At 36.8% G+C, this 16,241-nt stretch overlaps 1 protein-coding gene across 3 annotated transcripts in view; it reads right to left on the minus strand.

Moving 5' to 3' along the window:
- Positions 1–16,241, minus strand: part of CCPG1 (cell cycle progression 1) — a 42,268-nt gene that overhangs the window by 13,208 nt on the left and 12,819 nt on the right. For all 3 annotated transcript variants that reach the window (XM_010836775.1, XM_010836773.1, XM_010836772.1), the window contains exons 2-5: positions 9,035–9,103; positions 6,700–6,820; positions 4,962–5,038; positions 3,544–3,748 (exon numbers count right to left, since the gene is read on the minus strand). In XM_010836775.1, coding sequence (XP_010835077.1) covers positions 3,544–3,748; positions 4,962–5,038; positions 6,700–6,820; positions 9,035–9,094 — 463 coding nt within the window. In that variant the 5' untranslated portion in view covers positions 9,095–9,103. The remainder of the gene's footprint in view (positions 1–3,543; positions 3,749–4,961; positions 5,039–6,699; positions 6,821–9,034; positions 9,104–16,241) is intronic.

Consider the following 16,241-nt stretch of genomic DNA (forward strand, 5'->3'; position numbering starts at 1 on the left):
CACAACAGAAACAAATCTTAAATTTTCAAATTTATCAACATAAAACCAAAGATTTCAATTGTGATACCTAAGACTTTTTTTTAACTATATTGTGTGCCACTGAGGGTCTGGTTTTGGCTTTTTTCTTTTTTTAACCTCCCATATACTTTATACCATTAAAACAATTATTCTCACAGCCTATTAAGTTTCACTGCTATTAGCGCCATAAATGCTATTTCTAGACGTGAAAAAAAAAACAACTCTCTCTCTTCAATTTCAAATGGAGGTAATTTAAGCTCAACTGTTTAAGTAACAGAGGGAAGTATACAAGCAGTTCCTGTGATTTAAAAAAGACAATAACTACCAGAAGTTTCCCTGAGTGTACTAGCCCCTAGTTTTATTTCCATCCTATGAGCCCCAAATCAAGGTTCAAAGCACTGTAGTTTAACCCAGGCTTCCAGAAGTCAGATGAGCCCTTCCCTTCGACTGCCACTCTTACTAGAAGGTTATTAATTTTACCCTCTAGTAAATATGTCAGCATGAGGAAGTGACACAACAGCTATCTCCGATATTAAGCACTAGTCTTGTGCTGCTCCTTTATGAAAAGAACAATAAAGAACAACAAATAGAAAAAAAAAAATCACAAGAAATCTCAAGTACTAGAAGCATAGTCATTGGAAAAAACCATCTTCAGTTTTTTCAAATGTATTATTTCTTAATATTGTCCCATATATCAATAAACTATATGCTGAGGCAGATTAGATGTCTCAGTAATAATTTCCAAACGCCAGGGAGAAGGAAAAAAAAAGCACTACCAGTAAGAATAAAATGTGAACATAAATTTGATACAAAGAGCTCCAAAAACCACAAACATTCATGCTTCAAAAAAGCAAAACACTTCTTCAGAAGACAGGGTATCCATGCCACAGCAAAGCTGCTGACTTAGGTTAGACAGTGGATCACAGAGAATTCGGTTGACTCTCAACTTAAACAGTAAACACAAAGACAGAAGGTACTACTGAATATTCATTCAGTATTATATTATATTATATTCATTCAATATTATATTCCTAATAGTTAATGACAAAGATGTCACTGAGAGATCTTTGGGTCAAAACCCTTATGCCCATCATGTTTATCTGGTTATTCTTGATCACTAGTTTTTCCAAGATGTCATAGCCTCAGCTGTGAGCTTACATTTCTTGGACAAAGAGAAAGAAAGGAAGACTTTAACAAAGCATCACATAATATAAAGGCATTCATGATCATGGCTGAAGTACTTAATTCAGACTTTCTGACATAATTAAGATGGGTAAATATAAAAACAAACCATTTCTAAATTTTTAAAATTTTCAATTCTACGTTAACTTATTGCCTACATTATGCATTCTAAGTAAACTGATCAGGCTGGCCCAAATGAAAAAATTCACATTCTTATCTAATGCTTCCATCTTTTTTAACCCATACATATGACAGCTGAGATCCTTTGATTTTCAAACTTCTTTTAAAGCATAATTTGGCCCACAGTCCAAGATGCAAGCAGTGCAAAGGCATGCAAAGAGCTTAGCCAGCTTTATCATAAGATCAATTTTGAACACCTGTTCAGAGTATCACAGATTACAATAGATATCTTTAAAGCACTAAGTAAATAGTAAATGTGACTAGGAACACTCAGCTCTAGAAAAGCTGATCAGATTTAGTCACACCACCTTGGAAAGTGAGTTGGCTAGGAACATGGTGTTTCAGCTGATCATCCCATCCCCTTATGCATTCAGGAATCTTCCACAGCTTCTCCCACCATCTTTCTTTTGTGAATAAACAGGGAAAAAAAGATGTATAAAGCTTTATTATAAAGAATAAAAAGGAAAAAGAGAATTGAAAAATACTTAGTTTAATTATCACTTAACATGATCACACATGCTCCATCAAAATCTAAAAATCATGACTTTTTAAAAAACACATACAACACAAACTTTTATACAACTACCAACTCTGCTTCCTTAGGGGAGGAGAGGGTCAAATGGAGGGACTGGGAAATGTTCTTACACCAACAAAAAGGTTACTGCCACAAGAATCTAATTTATAAGAAGAAAAAAAAAGAAGCTGAAACTCTATAGAGATGGAGAAGACAGGGCAAGGGAAAAAACAAACAAAACTAAGCAACAGATAGCAGGAAATTTTACCAACCAAGAAAAATATCTGCTAAGGGAAGAGAACAAAAATTCTTAACAACTGATGCATATAGACTATTTTCAACACAGTCCAAAATGTTATTTAAAATTATTTTTTTAGCATTTCTTTTACTGAAATAATTCCCTGGGAAACAGAACAATGGATAAAAATACATCTGAAAAATATTCTGCTTAAGTGAATCTAAAATTCTAGGATGTCCAAGTTCAAAAAGGAAATTAAAATTAGAATAATGTGCTTTGAAGTACTGAAGTTCATGGAAAAACAATCAACAGTGTGTGGCATCATTTCTTAAATGTCTACTTGAACTCTTCCACAATGCTCCTGGCTTCAATCTGACTACACCTCTGGCCCACAAATATTCTCCAATTAAATCAGCATCTAGTTTAACCCTACTTGAATTTTATTAGCTTAAACTGGAATAACAGAATCCCCGCAGTCTGATTCTGGCAAATGAAACAAAGACTGGTAAAATCGAAGAAAATGATCTGAAATAAATACTACACATTCTTGTTTTTGCACCAAATTAGGAAATTCTTATTAACACTAGCAATGCCCCAGGTGTCTCTCCCATAATCCACCCTAAATTATAACTGGGGGTTAATAACCTTTGGTTAAATATAGATTTCTTTCTCTTATTTTCTATAACTTTGTATTTAAATATTTATATTACCCCAAAAGATGTTACATATGTCCCTAAAACTCAGCCAAAGAATTACAGAAGGAATTAGCTCAGTAACTCACATTTCACCTCCAAATGATTCTGTCTGAACAACAGGCATTAACTGCATTAAGCATGTGACTCATAATAGCTACATTTTCATAACTCAGTCTAAAGTGAAAGATTCTAGTTTGGGGGCTTTAGGACACTCCTGTTTTGCCAGTTCCTTAAATCCTGTTTGGCACATGGTAGCACACAAAAAATGATTGTTGAGTGACTGATAATTAAATGGATCTGGAAGGCTCAAAAAAAGTTTCTTTTTTCACTGTTTCTGTAATAAAAAATTTGTACCACTGTAACTCAAGATCTTAATATTCTCCTGCTTTTTAGGTATAATGGCTCAATCTCCCACTCCTAAAGACCTTAAAATTGTCCAATGCATTTTGGAGTGTTTGAGACATTAACAAATATCTTAAAGCTATTTTTTTCCCTTCTTTTAATGATAAAAGATAGTATTTATTGGACTACTGTGCTCTAGGCCCTGGGTCTAGGAAAACACTAGATAAAATGGTAGATTTTTACAAAAAATTTTCTTGCATTTTACCCAAATATATTCATAACTTTGATATTTAGGGTCAGAAAACCAGCCATTACATACAATGTGATCACAGGAGTCCTAAGCCTCCATAGTGTATTCGCTATGTAGTTCTTACCTGTTTCTGGCTGACAAAACGTGTACTGGCTGCTAGAGGAAGAGCCCATGTTAAAGTCTTCTGGACTCTCTGCTTCTTTAACAATTAATGCTTCTTCTTGATTTCCAATGTCTTCTAACTTAGGTGGCTCAAGTGTAACAATATCAGAATCATCACTGACAGTTCCAAAATAGAGATTGTCATCAGGTAACTTTTCTTCCTCTCCCTTTATAATTAGAATCATAATTTTAGAGACATATTCAACAAATACATATGGCCCTCACATTTCCTAAGTATACTTAAGTAGCACGATGATTGGGTTTAAAATAAGTCCTGCTCAACAGGAAAGGAGTACTCAAGAGTAGACTCATCTTTCAGTCTGAAAACACCATCAAACCTGACAGCAACTCTCTCTCAGAATTAAATCAAACTGCTTGCCCACCATTCATTCCTGCAGGAGTTGAGAAACAAATCCATCTTTCAAACCCAAAGTCCACAAAAAGGAGAGGATTAATTTCTCACCAGTACTATGGGTTTATTTGGGTTGTAATAAATAAATATGGGTTTATTTATATGGTCAGGAAATCCATAAAAGATTAAATTTTCTAATACACTTCAACAGCTGTAACATGTAAAGATCATCCAGCTATTTAGTTTTTTTTGAGCAATTATTGTTACTTTATTACATTTGATCAATACAGTATTATATTTGATACACAACTGCACTTAAAAGTGTGTTTTTTTTTGCCACTTTATTTTTTTAATTGAAGGATAACTGCTTTACAGAATTCTGTGGTTTCCTGTCGAACATCAACAAGAATCAGCCACAGGTACACGGAAGTCAAGTAAAATGCCAAAGGACAAGATTTAGTTTGTTCTCAAGTTTGAAAATTAACTTTCATTTTACATATGAACCCTTAATTTCTCAATATAATTCAAGAATGTAATATATTTCCAAAGAAAATATTAGATGTTAAAAGAATAAATCTTTAACACATAACCAAGAAATCACTTTTCTAAATTAAAAGATGCTTCACTTAATTAATAATGTGCTTCCCTGGTGGCTCAGATGGCTCAGCGTCTGCCTGCAACGTGGGAGACCCGGGTTCAATCCCTGGGTTGGGAAGATCCCCTGGAGAAGGAAATGGCAACCCACTCCAGTACTCTTGCCTGGAAAATTCCACGGACTGAGGAGCCTGGTAGGCTACAGTCCATGGGGTCGCAAAGAGTCGGACACAACTGAGCGACTTCGCTTCACTTCACTTAATTAGGCATTAAAATGGACGCTAACTTTAACTTTAAAACTGACCAACCTGCAAACCCAAATTTTTCAACAAAAGCTATTTATAGACAAAATGCACAAACAGAAATGGCAGCTTTAATTAGTATTCTCTAAGAATTACTGTTTATCAAATATCCAGAGTAAAACACAAGGTTACCTCCAGTGCTGACTTCATTTCCTCCAAAGCAGGGTAAGCAGCTCCTCCCAGTAACACTGTGCCATTTTGGCTGCTCTCTGACATAAAGCAAAGGTCAATTTAATTATATTTCATCAACTTTTTATAGTCTGCATATAATATGAGTAAATAAAATCTATTCCTCATTTTTAAAGTGGATGCAATGAAAAGCTACATGCAATTATAACAATCACTCTATTGTTGTTAAAAAGATCTCTGCATTTCAAATATAACTACTGGAAATTGTTGAGATAATTTTAGTGAACTGAACTCATTTAAAAATTTACAAAAACTATAAACTCTAAATAAACAATCTCTACTTTACAATTCCAAAGTACTTAAGCTAAGGTGTTTATAAAAACCTGTTAATATGGAAAACTCATTCTCAGATCCGTGAGAGCACATTTCCTGAATTCTTAAGTTTATTCAAAATTCCTAAATGTACCACTATTCTAATGACTGTCAATGCCTGGTAACACAAGGATCAAAACTATGGCTTCAAATTACAAATTCTTTATAATAAAAAATGGACTATAAAAAACAATGACTCGAATACAGAAAAACTAAATAATGTCACCATAACAGATATATTTTATAAGAAACTTATAAGAAAAAAATATACAAATTAGTTTATAATGTCATATTTTTAATGAAAAAGGCTGTAAAATTTTAATAGAAGCTAAAAATGAAAACAGTACATAATAAGCACCAGGTTTTATGCATAGCAAAGCACATGCATTGTTGGTATAATCTTCAGAATCAAAAGAATTATAGATGGCTTTGAATTTTTGGTCATCCTTTGCTTTTCTATCATAAATGTGTATTTTTCATTATCTAACTCCTCCAAGATAACAAAAGAACAACAAAAAAAAGAAACCACCATTTGTGCATGTAATATAGCCCCAAAAGAATACTAATTTGGAGATAAGACTCCTCAACAAAGTTGGTCTTGGGTCCAAGGACCCCTGAGGAAGTTATGAAAAAAAATTTTTATAACACATATCTAAAGATATGCATTTCTTTGAAGAGACCATGCATAGCTTTCAGATTCTCAAAATCTGACCCATGAAAGATGAAAATCACTGCTCAAATGAGAACAGCAATCAACACATGGGCTCAAAACAAGATTAACAGGCATAAATCTTTTATTTTTCTGGCCTTAACACATCCACTTTATTCTCCTGATGGAGAAATGCCCTGTTTACATTTTAATGCAATTTTTAAAAAAACTTTAAGAAGTAATTTAAACATGAAGATGCATTAACTATTTGCGTTTAATTCTCTATATAATTAATGTGGGCATCAAATCCCATAGAAGAATATTTAACATCAATGCAATACAGTAGTTAAACACAATTCACTACCTATAACCAAAGGTACTCTGAAGTGTGGTAACTGTAGAAGAGTTGAGTAAACCCCTTCTGATGAATAAATAATTCTGTGTATCAACAGTCTTAATCAAGATTAATAATATTTAGTTACCAATTACACTAGCAGTATCAAACATTCATACTGAAGCCCACTATAGCTATAAATAAGGCCCCTGGGCAGGTTGGTGCTACTGGGTTCTTTAGGTCTGCCCACCACATCACACTAGTCTTTCAGAGATCTGCTGGTTTAGACTAGCCAGAAAGGCTGCCCACCTAGAAAGAAGGCAAGATTCATGTTGCTCACATATCCTATCAAGAAAAACAAAAAAATCAGACTTCTTTACACTTACCTCCCTGCTCTACCTGCAATTCTTGCAGCTCCACTTGTGATAAAGATGCACATTCTGGAGCGGGCTCACAGCTGTCACTAGCTGCACCATGTTCAGAATTCACCATCTCGATATCAGACCCCTAGAGAAAAAGCGATCATCAGTTAATTGTCTATCAGCTACCCAAAGCTAGATTTGACTACCTGTAAATGCTTCCATTATTAAAAGTCCCAGATGCTGCTATACTCCAAAGGGAACAGTATCTATTGCTTTTGTTCAATTTAGTCCATAAAACCTACAGCAGAGAAACAGCAGAAAGGAGCCACAGATTTAGACTCTGAAAGGAGTCAGTCCAGAAGTCAAACACTCTAACTGCACTAAAAACCCAAGAGTCAATCTGAATCCCAGAGGATTTCTACATTTAGCTATTTCTATTAATTTGCTTCTACTCAACATTTATGGAACTATTCTAGCCAAGGCATTTTGCTAGGTGTCACAGAGTATAAAAAACTGAAATCTAAAATTCACATTTAAAGCCTATTCAGAGAAACAGTCACAAGTAAATATTAATAACTACTTATTACAACATCTGACTAAAAATTTTTAAGGGCAAGCATTAAAATTAATCTATTAGATTAATATGGCAGGCTATAGTCCATAGGGTCGCAAGAGTCAGACACGACTTAGCGACTAAACCACCACCACCATTACACTAATAGAGTAAACGTTCTCTGTAAAAGTAGACTCTTCTTTATTCTTCCAAGATTTTTACTTTGATGTCAGATTGTCTTTTCTTTAATAAAAGTGGATCTTAACAGATTTTTTTTCTCATCTTAATTAGCAAAATAAGTTATCCAAAAATGACTCAGTCTCTCTCCAGATCCCTCTCTCAACCCTATAGTTTACTGATCATGAAATCAAAAGGTCTGAGTTCTCCTGAGACATGTAACTCAACATAACTAAGAGACTTCATTAAAGGAGTGAGTTTGAGTTGAATCCTAAAGAGAATTCTGAATGTAAGACTTTGGGCTTGCTAAAGTGGCAGAAGAACAGTAGTAACCGACACAAGGTTTGGGTTGAATTTTGAGCCACTGGGAAGACCAGTCCTGGCCTCGGCCAGAAAGGAAGCAACAGTAAAAAAAAAATAAAGGAAATACACGGAAGAGACATTAGCAAGAAAGAGCAGAACCTGATAACAAGATATGGAGGGAAGAGGGATAAAGGTACAAATATAACCAACTCTGTGACAAGGTATCTCTACTACAGAACACCGAAATGGCACACTTGGCTACACGCCAGAGAGGTTTGCTCTCTTACGTCACACTGAAGATTCCCACAACTGCCTTGCTCCTACACTGTTAATTATCCTTGAAGGAGTAATTGTTGCTATGAGAGTTGATCTAAGCTTTGGAGAAACACATTAAAAATAGAAAAGTCATTTATTAAAAAAAAATAAAAGAAGAAACAAAAGAAACCACTCAATTTTAACTAGTACAGCTGCTAAGGAATGTTAAAACTTTCTTGCAGAAAGTCTGGTTAATGTTGTTGTCTAAAAGACATGACTAACCAATTGTCTAAACATTAAATTATCAGGGCAATCGTAAAAAAATACCATTCAAAATTTTTATTGATGCAGGAAAATAAGCGAAGCCTAAGAGGCTGGAAAAAAAACATGAAAACTATAGATAAATCCATTAACACATTATATAGGTATAAATAATTTTTATCCTTTTGCTTCTATTTATCACTATTTTATTATTTTTTCTGTAATTAATATATATTACCAGTGTGAGAGAATAAATTAATATTTACTATATACTGTCATATAACATCATACTTCTGTAATAAAATTCATTTTGTGACAGAGTTCTAGTCATAGTCTTTTTTCCTGTCAAGTTCTGCAATGTAACATAACACAGGTGAACACGTGTTCTTCATGCTCCTTTCTGGCCTGTTTAAATGCACTCGCTGATGTTTTCTAGCTGTATAATCTTGGCCAAGGTACTAAATCTCTCTAAGCTTTGGTTTTCTCAACTATGAAATGAGAATGAAAATCTATGCCACAGAGGGTTGCTTAAAATTATATGAGAACATAAGCACAAGGCCTGAATGACCAATAGGCCCTCAATAAGTATCTGCCTACTGTCTCAAAGTTGGGGAAACCAATGTACATTAAGATGCTGCCTCATGAAGTTTTCAGCAGTGAGTGTAATGTAGGAGGGAAAATGTCCAAGCTACAGATCAGTGGAATCTTATGCTTAAACGTAAAAAACTAATGGCCTTCAAAGAACCAGTTTACATCATTATTAACACTATAATACTACAAGCTGACGTACAAAAAATATTAAATACATACCTCATGATTGATGACAGTCCAACCACAAGATGAATCACTGTCACTGGAGTTCTCAGACATTTTTCAGGTCTACAAATACAAAAACATATTGATATGTGGAAAACACTCTAAAAAATTCTATAGGCAACACAGTATGTGACTGGTTTACTACCTCCCAGGTGAAACTGAGACAACCCACCCATAGATTTACCAGACAAGACAAGTTTGCACATCAATATGAACAAAATACAACCAAACTTAGATTCCCCTGAGCCAAAATAGTCAGATGGTCGCATTGTGGAATGAAGAGGCAAGCTGGATCTGAAAGAAAATGTAGGATTTGGTCAGGCAGAGAAACAAAGTTGAGGAGGAGAAATCGGACTGTGAGGAAGTCAACTGTTGAGAGAATGATGAATTCATCATTCTAGGGGACAGTCAGCTAGAGTAAAGTCTATGTTTTCAATGAACTGTACACTGTGAAAATCATGGCTGAGGAAACCACATAGGGAAACTGGAAGAGTTAAAAGGCCAAGCAAAATGAAGCAGTTCATATTTTCAAGCAGGGAAGGAAGATAATCAAATGGTTTTTAAGAAAATAATCATGTTGGTAATGCTTCAGTTAGATTAAAACACGAGAAGAAAAAGACCAAAAGTGGATCAGAGAGTTGTGGAAATTGGCAATAACATAGGCTTTTACTCTAGCTGACTGTTCCCCATTCATCATTCTCTCAACAGTTGACTTCCTCACAGTCAGATTGTTCTTCCTCACCTTTGTTTCTCTGCCTGACCGAATCCTACATTTTCTTTCAGATCCAGCTTGCCCTTTCATTCCACAATATGACCATCTAACTATTTTGGCTCAGGAGGATTTCCTTGTCTTGCCAGGACTAGACAGACTCAAGTCCTAAATCAGAACACACTGGTCACTTTACCTGGTTTATTCTTCCCTTGCTATCTAAACTCCTAAATTTCAAAACTAAGCTCATTAAAGTGCTATCTCTACACGTATCTTATAAATGTTTCCGTTATCGCACATATCCTGGGAATCCATTATATCTAAGCTGATGGTTAGTGTTTTAACGGAACTCTACTGTAGATAATACAGAACTAAGACACAAATGAGAACAGGGCAAAAAATACAGACTTGAACCATTCATCAGTGATTCTGAAAACTCTTATAAATTAATATTTTAAAAAGAAGATACAGAGAGGTGGCTGGTCACTAATACTACAAAATAAGTATGTTTTCAGACAAATTATTCAAAATCTAGAATAAGACATAAAGATAATTGTGTGAATTTTAATATCACACTAGACAGAATGTTTTACAGTAAGTTTACCTGAAGTAAACTGATTGTTTCATTTACAACTAATTAGGGCCTAGGCAGTTTCTAAATTTAAAGGTAACTGTAAAATAAACAAACAAAAAAACTATTAGAGTGAAATACATGTTTTCTGTCTAGTAGAAAATACTATCCCCCAAAGGTTCAGTCTAAATCCCTATAGGCTATTAACCAATTTTATATTTTAGCAATTTTATTTCAGCATTCCTTATTAGATTGACTACATAAAGCCCAATTTCTCATTGAACCAGTTTTCACAAGTTTAAAACAACTTTCTGATGTTACTATTTGTATGTGAATTGTTTTATAACAGCTTAAAAGTTACAAGTTAACATGAGACTGCACAAAGACTGAGTAGTTAACTTAGCAGGAAGAAAGAATGGTTAAAGCAGGCTTTATAAATGAGGTTGTAAGGTTTTTAGACATGCTGCTGCTGCTGCTAAGTCGCTTTAGTCATGCTAGGCGGCATGTTTTTTAACTGAAAAGCAAAAATTTTTAAATTGAGAGATATCACAAAAAAATTAAGGTCTAGTTCCTCATTAACAGCAACAACAACAAAATGACATGGAAAAATTCCCCAAGAGATAATGAGGAAAGCACTATGGAAACAAAGGCAGAAAAAAAATGACCTGTGGGATAGAAAGAATCAACGCAATATTCCATGGAAAAGATGAGCACCTAAATTCAACCAGTATTGACAAAGGGGGAAAGGGTAAAGAAGATGAGGAGGAGTCAGATTTGAGAAGACAAAGTTGAAAGATTTTTAAAGAACTGAATAACCAAATACAGAAGGGAGAACATATAGGATATTTTGGTTTAACTGACTATTTGGAAAAACCATTCTACACAGAACAACAAGTAGGTAGGGCTTTGAGATTAAGAAAATTGGCTGAAGCCTAAAAAGGCATTCATTCTTCACCATGTGAAAGCCCCTCCTCCCTCTGCAAATCCCCACTTCTGAACCTCCTCAAATAGCTATGGTTTTTCCAGTAGTCTTGTATGGATGTGAGAGCTGGACTATAAAGAAAGCTGAGTGCTTTTGAACTGTGGTGTTGGAGAAGACTCTTTAGAGTCCCTTGGACTGCAAGAAGATCCAACCAGTCAATCCTAAAGGAAATCAGTCCTGAATATTCACTGGAAGGACTGATGCTGAAGCTGAAACTCCAATACTTTGGCCACCTGATGTGAAGAACAGACTCACTGGAAAAGACCCTGATGCTGGGAAAGATTGAAGGTAGGAGGAGAAGGGGACGACAGAGGATGAGAGGGTTGGATGTCATCAGTGACGCGATGGACATGAGTTTGAGTAGGCTCCGGGAGTTGGTAATGGACAGGGAAGCCTGGCGTGCTACAGTTCATGGGGTTGCAAAGAGTCAGACACAACTGAGCGACGGAACTGAACTGAGTAGCCCATAGGCTTCCCTGGAAGCTCAGCTGGTAAAGAATCCACCTGCAATGCAAGAGACCCCAGTTTGATTCCTGGGTTGGGAAGATGCCCTGGAGAAGGGATAGGCTACCCACTCCAGTATTCTTGGGCTTCCCTGGTGGCTCAAACAGTAGAGAATCTGCCTGTTAAAATGGGAGACCTGGGTTCGATCCCTGGGTTGGGAAGATCCCCTGGAGGAGGGCATGGCAGCCAACTCCAATATCCTTGCCTGGAGAATCCCTATGGACAGAGGTGCCTGGCAGGCTACAGTCCATGGCCTTGCAAAGAGTTGGGACATGACTGAACAACTAAGCACAGCACAGTAGCCCATATCCTCACTGCTGTTCCATCTCACCCCCCAACATTTCCCAGTGCATATCTTGGCTTGCACACAGGCAACCTTCTAAAACTGCAGGAACACCAGACCTTATCAGTCAGTCAGTTCAGTCACTCAGTCATGTTGGACTCTGCAACCCCATGTACTGCAGCACACCTGGCTTTCCTGTCAGGGATATTTAATGTGTATGTGTCTCTTACCCTTATCTAGGTAATTTCCATTTAAACAGTTCATTTAACAGATAGTCCCCAGAGAGTTATTTGTTTACCAATCAATAATTCTAATTGCTCTGAAGATAAAGACAAGATTTCAAAAGAAAGTTACATACATTGCTAAACTGACACTTTTTATCATATTTAAATTTCTCAAATCTAGGAGCCCACTTTAATTAGATCCCTGTTTAATTCTATTTAAATTCTATTGCAATTCTATTGCCCTGGAGAAAGAACAAACTTGACATCTAGCCCAAATGAGAAAAAAAAGATTCCCTACTGGCCATAACTCCAAGAGTCTGGAGAAGCAAAAATCACAGCCCTATTAAAGAACCCTCTTAATTCAGATGTTTTCAAAAATTTGCATGCACTAAAATTTTAGAAAGTATATGTCTAAGCCCCATTCTAGACACACTGACTCTGAAAGCCTCTATCAACTACAAACTGGCACTTGCCAAGAGCGTCCACCAGCAACTGAACAACAACGGAGTTTGCCATCTGCCTTTGTGGAGACTGAACCCTGTGCTGTCGTAGCTGTTTAACATTAAACACCCTCTGAGGCCATTCAGGATGGAGTGAAGCACTCTGTGCTCCAGGGAATCTGGTGGAATAGGTCTTTAGATAGTAAAGTAAGGGCTTGATTGCACTGAACTCCCCTTCACCAAAGCCTTACATATCAACCTTCCCCGACTATCTCTTTGGAGCAGTCTCTCAAAGCTATCTGAGGTGCTCTCAGGTTGCAGTCCTCATTTTGTCTCAAGTAAAATTTCACTCACAACTCTCAAGTTGTGCATCTTTTTTCACAGACACCGCCATTGCATTTGAACCTCCTCATTACAGAGTTATCTGCTTAAAACGGTATTTTGTCATTCCTTAAAAATGTTAAGATTTTCATAGTCTTAAAGATAATGCTCACAGGCCTTAAATATCAAGTGTTTTGTTTCTAGCATTTCATTCACTCTTCATTTCTTCTTTTTTCCCTTAACCTTTTCAAGTAACCTAAAAAACTTAGCTTTCTCTTAACTCAGGCACACTGCATATTCTGATCTCAGTTCCTCACCCCCTAACTTCTACCTAAACTCTGGTGCCCACTCTTCTATCTCAGCTAAGGCATCGCTTGTGAACCATTTCCTGACCCCATTCCCTGTTCCACTTCGAGGGGCTTACTAATAATAACTTAAAACTATAAAGCTAAGGATATACTTTATGAAGATGATAAACTTGAAGCCCTTTTCCAGACTCAAGTGAAAGTGAAGTCGCTCAGTCGTGTCTGACTTTTTGCAACCCCATAGCCTACCAGGCTCCTCCGTCCATGGGATTTTCCAGGTAAGAGTACTGGAGTGGGTTGCCATTTCCTTCTCCAGGGGAATCTTCCCAATCCAGGGATCAAACCCAGGTCTCCTGCATTGTAGGCAGATGCTTTTACCATCTGAGCCATCAGGGAAGTTCCAGGCTCAGGCTTCCTTTTATTCCTCAGGGTAGTTTCTTATCCCAATCTCCAGCTACAGATTTTCCCAGTGCTTTCTGGATGACTGTTTGTAGGTTTCTCAGCATCTACAAGACTAAGATCATCTTCCTGCTGCTCTTCCTGTTTCTATCTCAGAGAAGAGCATTAACCAAAAATAATATGGTTATAAGCAAAACCCACCAAACATCATGTCAAAAATCCTAGATTTAAGGATAACTACACTTGAAATGGGCTTCCCAAGTGGTTCAGATGGTAAAGAAGCCACCTGCAATGAGGGAGACCTGAGTTCGATTCCTGGGTTGGGAAGATCCCCTGAAGGAGGGCATGGCAACCCACTCTAGTATTCTTGCCTGGAGAATCCCCATGGACAGAGGAACCTGGCGGGCTACAGTCCACGGGGTCGCAGAGTCGGACACAACTGAGCTTCTAAGCACAGCACATTTGAAACAACTAAAACTTTGCCTTGACCCAAGTCTAAATCCTATGCACTTCCTAATCCAACTTTATCATTTCTCATTTCAATTACAGTGACAATTCTCTAACAGATCTCTGCTTACAGTTTCAAATTCCTCTCTGGTTACTCCTTCCCAAGGCTGCCCCTACTATGTTTATCCTACAACATAAATCTGATCACTTAATCAGTCAATCACTTAAAATTGGGTCTCCACTGCCTTCAAGGCAAAAGTCTCCAAACTCCTTTATAATAAGATCCTCCAGAACAAATTACTGAAAGTGACTTTCACTTCATAAGAAATCCTATGGAACATTTCTTCACAGCATGAAAGATTTGTAGAACTCTATGGAAGAGAATTTGGCACTAAGCATTACAAATATGTGGTTTCAATATAGAATATAGCACATACTAGGCATATTAGGATGTACATTTATTACACGAATTCTCACATCTCCTTTATGAAGCTTCTTAAGGTAGAAGGATTATACTACACTAGTATAATCACACTCTCCAGCAGACGGGCCTATAGTTGGTACCATTTTAAATTCATTCCTTTATCCATCTGCTCATTCAATATTTATTCAGTTCTTAGCACACGTGAGATACTGAAAATATATTAATGTATAAAGCAAATAAGAGTCTTGCCTTCCTGGAGCTTAAATTCTATCAGTAAAACTATCTGAGCCTGTGCTCCAGGAAAGCAAGGAAGGTTGAGAAATGTTCCCATCCTGTTTTGTGTTCTGACAAACAGCTAACTTGCAAAGGACCAACCTGCCCTCAAAAAACCCCAGGTTAGACTTCCATCCATCCTGAGCCCCTTACTTCACTTGCCTCCATAAAATTCCCTGGTTTATGAGATACTCCTCATTAATGAACTTTCTGGCTACTGCAACAGTCTGAATTAAACTCATCTCAATTTTCCTATGCATTTCATCTTTCACACCGGAGTCATCCGATAAACAACATAAACTGACAGGATACGCAGTGTGTTTGATGGTGTATCTCCTACTACAGAGAAAGCATGGGAAAAGAAAACAGAAATGCTCGGATGGAGAGGCTTAATTTCAGAAAGGATAATCAGGAAAGCTTCCTTGAGAAGATATATTTGCGCAAAGATTTCAATGAGTGAGTGAATCGCTGTGCAGTTAACTGGGGGAAGAGTGTTTCAGACAAAATGAACAGTAGGTACAAGGTTGGAACCAAGCCCATATCTCTGAGAAACAGCAAGGAGGCCTGTGCGATTCGAGAGGAGTGGCCAGGCAGGAAAGTGGCAAGAGATGAGGACAGAGAGATAAGGAGTGGGAGATGAATGATGCATGACCTTACAAATCCTAAGACTTTTCACTTAAACCTGAGTGAAATTAAAAGTCACAGGAGAATTTTGAGGAGAGGAATAGGAAGATCACCCTGGCTGCCCTATGAGGACAGCACTGGGAGGGAGCAAAGGCAGAAGCAGGAAGACCATCTGCAAAGCAACAACAGTAATCCAGGTGAGATGATGCTGGTTTGGACCAGACTGGTAGCAAAGACAGTGAGAAGTGGACAAATTATACACGTGTTTTGAAGGATTAGCCAACTGGGCTTCCTGATGTACTGAATATAAGGTATGAGGATGACTCCTGTCCTAAGTAAATACAAGAAAAAAATGGCCATTGAGACAGAAAGACTTTAAAAGCAGCAAGTGATGAAAAAAAAATTGGTAAATTGGTTGGGAACATACTAATTTGAGACAACTATTATCATATCCAAGTTGAAACATCAAGTATGCAGCTGGGGACTGAATCCAGAGGAGAGATATAGACTAAACACATAATTTTAAAACAACTTGAGGTGGCAGCTGTCAAAACTAATAACAGCAACAATATTAATTTCACCTAATAAAGTACAACTGGAGTGAATATTACCTGATATGATGGTGCCCCTCATCATTCTTGAGTAGCTACATTTTACTATGAAAAAGGTACCATTTCCATTTCTGTATCTTCTAG

This window comes from Bison bison, unplaced genomic scaffold (assembly GCF_000754665.1).
Source record: "Bison bison bison isolate TAMUID 2011002044 unplaced genomic scaffold, Bison_UMD1.0 scf7180017864066, whole genome shotgun sequence".
NCBI lineage: Eukaryota > Metazoa > Chordata > Mammalia > Artiodactyla > Bovidae > Bison > Bison bison.